This window comes from Abrus precatorius, unplaced genomic scaffold (assembly GCF_003935025.1).
Source record: "Abrus precatorius isolate BTA unplaced genomic scaffold, Abrus_2018 Scaffold4, whole genome shotgun sequence".
Lineage (NCBI taxonomy): Eukaryota > Viridiplantae > Streptophyta > Magnoliopsida > Fabales > Fabaceae > Abrus > Abrus precatorius.
In genome coordinates, this window is record NW_020874384.1 from 19,078,221 (window position 1) to 19,084,106 (window position 5,886).

Below are 5,886 nucleotides of genomic sequence, written 5' to 3' on the forward strand. Positions count from 1 at the left end.
TGTCTATTTGTGCACGTAAAAATTTATGTCACAAAAAAACCACCAAAATAATATATAGGCAGAACGAAAAGTTATACTGTCATTAAGCTCGTTGTACCATATTATTCTACTTGTACTGTCCTTCAACACTCATCAAACACAACCTTATAGTAAAAACAAGATAATTTATGAGTCTATAATTTTTCCTCTAAATTATTTTCAATCATTTAACATTATTTTTTTTCACATAATATTTGAATAAAAAATGCTATCCCATTTCAAAGTGACCGACATGTCACAAGTTTATGAGCTTCATTTGGGGCAGAAAAGGTTGTGATATTAGGCACGTGATTACCAAGCCGTTTTTTCTTTTAATCAAAACTCAATCACGCGCCTTAGGATCTCATATACTGATATTTGATTTTAATATATTTTAAATAAATCCTCCAACATAATAACCATCTAATGTGAAAGGAAAAAAAAAAGGTATTCTACTTAGACTTTCTATTATTAACGTTTCCTGATGAGTAACCATATATTTTTTACCATCATGAGAAATTATATTTTACCTATGAGCAATTAATAATTTGAAGTTTCCAAAGATCTTTGTACTTCTAGCATCATAATAGTGATAATAATAATAATAATACTTCTTATACTATTCTTACATTATTTTTCTATTTGATTAATAAAACAAACGAAAAAGACAATATCAATACACGTTCTCTTTATAATTATTTCTTTCTCCAACTAAACACTAAGAAGGTAATATAAATTATATGACGTGCAATATATTCCAAGTTTATCTTCTTTAGTTTATAACTCATTCTTTCTCTTTCTTTAGTCTTCATTGAGGTCTTGCTTTGTTTTAATTATTAACGTAACTAATGTTTTCCATTATCATCACTTTATCGTATGCGAGTATCCAGTTTTACGTTCTCAACAATATCCACATAAAATAAGAGAGGTTAGCGACTCTCTTCTGATTTAAGTAACAAATAGGTAAGCAATACCGATAAAAATATCTATGACCGCTGCCTATTAACATATAATTCCTTCAAAGACTTTTTCAATAGTATCTTTGCTTCCTTTGAATTGTTAATTCTTCTTCTATTTGGGGGTAAACCGCTCATAAAGTTCGAGCTTCTCTTGTAAGCTTCACTTGGGTGTTGAGCAACTTTTGAGATATTATTATTTAATTACATTCACATTGATACATGAGGAAAGCAAAGAAAATTGAAAAGTGAGAAATAATTACTATATGGGTGGGGAACCGGGTCAGTTTAGCTTTGTTTTTCCAATAATGAGAATCATAGACATTATCAAAATAATCAGTTGTGGTATCTATCCGAAATAATTAGTCATCATTTTCCCATCGTTTTGCTTTGGCCCTCTATCTGCTTCTGCGTCCCTACTATTCTACTTTCACTTATTATCACAAAATGAATGCGCTTCTCATTTTAATTATTTGGATCCTCACTGTCCACTTATTACGCTCTATGGTTTTCAAGCAACTTTTTTTTACCTCCTCTTTTCTTTCAAATTATGAAACCATGTAGCTTCTTAGTATGCAAACACAACGCTACCCGTCTATAAAAGTAAAAACAACTAAAATTAACGAGACAATCGAATGAGTATCAGAAACTCATTGATTGTTGATGTGGAATTATGAATTGGTTGTATGATTTGATGATTAGCTCTTTCGTATATTTTACTTGTTATATCTTGTTGGTTTCACTTTAGAACTTAATGCATCCGCAGCTTATATATGAGGTGCAAGGAAGAAAAGAAAAAGAAACATTATGCGTTTAGTTTTTCTTATTTTTAACATGTGTTTAAGAGTATAAAATAAAAATTAACAAATAATTTTTATTAAAAATCAAAATATAATTAATCTTAGCAATTTATAATATTTTATAATTTGTAATAAGTTTAATTATTCTTTTATTCATCATATTTTAATTTATATATGATTTTAGTCTCTTTAATTTTAATTGCTTGCATTTAATATCTTTAGTTTCTTAATTGTTTAAATTAAATTTTTATAAAAAAAATATTTAATAATAAATAAAAATATAATTAATATGTAATACATCATTGATTTATATAAACGTATAAATAAGAATAAAAGATAGTGGCTTAATTGAATTTGGTCTTATACGAAAACACAAGGAGGTGGAAAAGTTGTGAAAAATTGGGTAGGTGTTTTCTTTCATGGGAACTTTTGGGGTCAATAATTCAATCACCTGGACAGAGGAGCAAAAGGAAGCCGAGCCGCGGAACAGCCAAAGTTGGAGGCTCAACGTAAAAGTAAAGGAAAGCTAAACACGGGTAGCTAGAGCTAGCTATTGTAAGCTAGTGAGTAAAAAGTACTAGCGGCCAGAGAGAGCATACGTCTCTAGCACACGATATTCAAGTTTGAAATGTTCTTTTTTAATAAGAAAAAGATGCAAAGTAGAAGAAGAAAAGAAAACTAGAAAAGGCCGAGAGATATCCTAGAAGCAACGGATGGAAGAAATGTCGTCACCCAGAACAGTCTTTAATTCCCATCACGTAGTTCGATGTATCCTTTGCCTTATATCTGCTAGAGATGTGCTATAGAAAAGAAAAATGATAGGGATTCGAAATTAGAGACTGTGTTTGGTTGGTGACATTAAACAACAAAAGGAAAGCTACAAATTGTGAAAAGAGGACACTCGTTTGACGTGAAGTGAAACCCACCTTCTTTACATTTCTGTTCTTATTTGATTCCAATATTTTATTCCAACAATAATATTATAATGTTAATACTCAAATACCATATTGTTTCTCAAAAATCATATTATCCTTCCTCCCAAGATTCCCTTTCCTTTGGAATTGGCAATTAAATACCACTAATAACATAATCATTCCAATTTAATTAGCACATCAAATATATTGAATATATATAGACATCTATCGGACTTAATCATTAGAACTGAACAATATTAACATTCCTTAACACTAAAACACTAAGACTTTTGCCCACAAAAAAAATGATTAGGGAAAAGGCTGTAACGTAGTAAGTGTTTGACTGATTACTACTAATGGAACGAAATAAAAGTAAAAAGGAATAGAGGATTGAGTTGAGGAAGGGTTCAACGGTCAATTTGTAAAGATGATAGATAGATAGATAGATAGCATTGGTCTGCACCTTCTTCCTCTTGTGCGTGATTTTAAGTGGGTGTGCGCGGGATCAATGTCAGAACTCAGAACCCTCTCTGTATCACAAACACATACGCACACACACGTAGAAAGAGAGAGAGAGAGAAGGAGTCACGGGTTTGTCTTGAAAGGCCCTTATTTCACAGTCCTAGACAGACAGACACATATTCTCTCTCACTACATAACCGATGAGGGAAACAAATATACATATATTTCCCCTGCCAGACAATACCCTTCCACCCAAAACAAAAGCTCAAATTAATACTATTTATTTTAAATTTAAAATAAACATACACAAATATAATTGATTAAAAAACAGCTATAAACATTAAACAAAACGCATTACACAGTAACAAGCTTGTACTACAGTGCTACTTCTACCCTCAATCTTCACCCCTTCTCTCTCCTCCTCTCTAAACATTTTTATCTATCCATCCCTCGCCATTCTCATTCTCACTTCACTTCCCACACTCACAAACGCTCTCTCTCTTCTCACCAGTTATCACAGCAGCGTGATTGAATCAGTCCAATGGCTCTTCTTCTAGACAACTGCGAAGGCATTTTACTCTCTTTGGACTCACACAAATCGGTGCCAGCTCCATTCCTGACCAAGACATACCAACTAGTAGACGATCCCACCACAGACCACATAGTGTCTTGGGGCGAAGATGACACCACCTTTGTCGTTTGGCGCCCCCCAGAGTTCGCTAGGGACCTTCTCCCCAACTACTTCAAGCACAACAACTTCTCAAGCTTCGTTCGCCAACTCAACACTTATGTACATATCATATTCACAAACAATATTTATTACTTAAGTTGTAGCTTTTTTTTTTTCTCTTCATTATCTAACTTTGTTTAATTACTTTCTTCGAACACACAAACTAGGGTTTTAGAAAGATCGTGCCAGATAGATGGGAGTTCGCGAATGAATTCTTCAAGAAAGGAGAAAAACACTTGCTGTGCGAGATCCATAGAAGAAAAACGGCTCAGCCTCAACAAGGAAGCATGAATCACCACCACCATCATCACCAGCATCATTCTCATTCTCCGCTGGGAATCAACGTTCCCTCTTTCTTTCCCTTCTCCACCAGAGTCAGCATCTCTCCCTCCAATGAATCCGACGAGCAAGCCAATTGGTGTGACTCTCCTCCACGTGGACCCTCTTCAGTCGTTAACGGAGTTTCCAACTACAACACTTCAGTCACTGCGCTTTCTGAGGACAACGAGAGACTCAGAAGAAGCAACAACATGCTCATGTCCGAACTTGCACACATGAAAAAGCTCTACAACGATATTATCTACTTCGTTCAGAACCACGTTAAGCCAGTGGCTCCAAGCAACTCTTACTCTTCTTCTTTTATACTATGCAATACACCACAAGCAACTCCAATAAGTAGCGGTAATGTTTCCATGATGCAAAGGCCAATGAACCAGCTTTTGGGGTATTATTCTACTAACCCTAAGCAAGCCACCACTCACTCTCAACCTCAACCTCAAACATATGTAGTGAACTCTCCCACTAACACATCAAGGAGCTCCATAACGATTGTTGAAGGACCTAGCAGTAACAGCTGCAAGACTAAGCTTTTTGGGGTGTCTTTGCAGTCCAAGAAAAGGGTGCACCCTGATTATGGATCTAATAATCCCACTAATTCGGAGACCAACAAGGCTCGTTTGGTTTTGGAAAAGGACGACTTGGGCTTGAATCTCATGCCTCCCTCCACTTGTTAGTCCACTGATTAAATTCTCTGAAATATCCAAAACTAGCTAGCTACTTATTTTTCTTTTACTTGCTTTGATTTGTTTTCTTCTTCTTTTTTTTCTTTTTAATTTTTAAATCACTCTCTCAAGTTTTGAGTCTCGGAGAAGGCAGATGATATTGATGGAAACATGCGTGTGTGCGTGCGTGCGTTTGTGTGACTGTTTGTGATTCTGTGTACATATAACTTAGTGCCGATATTATTATCTTTGTTTCCGACCCATCATCTATTGATGTAGGTGGGTTTTGGTTAGATTAAAGATAAAAAATTAAAGCAAACTTTAAATGTTCTTCAACTCCTCTTAATTTGTGGTCGAGTTTTTCTCACTGTCATTGGTGCAATTTATTGTCCTGGATTGTGTGGGATCATTTTCTTTTCGTCCTGTTCATCGTCTATTTTGCTTATTTTGGTACCTGCATGCCTTCAGTTTCATTAATGCTAATGCCAGCGCAAGAGAGAGAAAGATAGAGTTAATGATAAAGAGTTGCTTACAGTTTTTATTGGGTAAAAAGCTGAGAACTGAGAATGTAACAGGCTGGCTTAAAGACAAATTTCTAAGGCTTTCTTGAGGAAGCTAGCTCCATTAATGGTGTCCATGTACGAAATGAAGAACACAAAATACGTTGCATCTCAATTCAAAAACCGATGAAAAGACGAGTGATATTACAAAAGATTCATGCCATAAAGGAGCTGACAGTAAATGACTGATTCGTTAGTAAAAAATTCCCATTATTAGAAGTACGATTTGCAGTTAGTCATTTAATTAAATAATATTAGTAATTAATATGGATTAATCTCCTCTTTTTTTTATTATTTTTGGTTGAGATAGAGTAGAGTACTATGATTTATGGAAAAAGAAGGTTATCATAGTGTTTCTTATTCTACTTCTCGTATTTATGAATTGTCAGTACGTAGGGCAGAGAAGGAGACCCTCTATCCTTTCCCTCCATAAGAAGAACCAGCG

At 34.5% G+C, this 5,886-nt stretch overlaps 1 protein-coding gene across 1 annotated transcript; it reads left to right on the forward strand.

Annotated features, from left to right (window-relative positions):
* The first annotated feature begins 3,691 nt into the window (after positions 1 to 3,691).
* Positions 3,692 to 4,893, forward strand: LOC113865883 (heat stress transcription factor B-4). Its single transcript, XM_027500665.1, has 2 exons — positions 3,692 to 3,940; positions 4,048 to 4,893. Exons 1-2 carry the CDS (start codon positions 3,692 to 3,694, stop codon positions 4,891 to 4,893), a joined length of 1,095 nt encoding a protein of 364 aa, XP_027356466.1.
* Positions 4,894 to 5,886: the final 993 nt, after the last annotated feature.

Coding starts and splice junctions, on each gene's coding strand:
- LOC113865883 (XM_027500665.1), top strand. CDS start 3,692: ATGGCTCTTCTTCTAGACAACTGCGAAGGCATTTTACTCTCTTTGGAC. Junction 3,941..4,047: donor TTCGCCAACTCAACACTTAT/GTACATATCATA, acceptor CACACAAACTAG/GGTTTTAGAAAGATCGTGCC.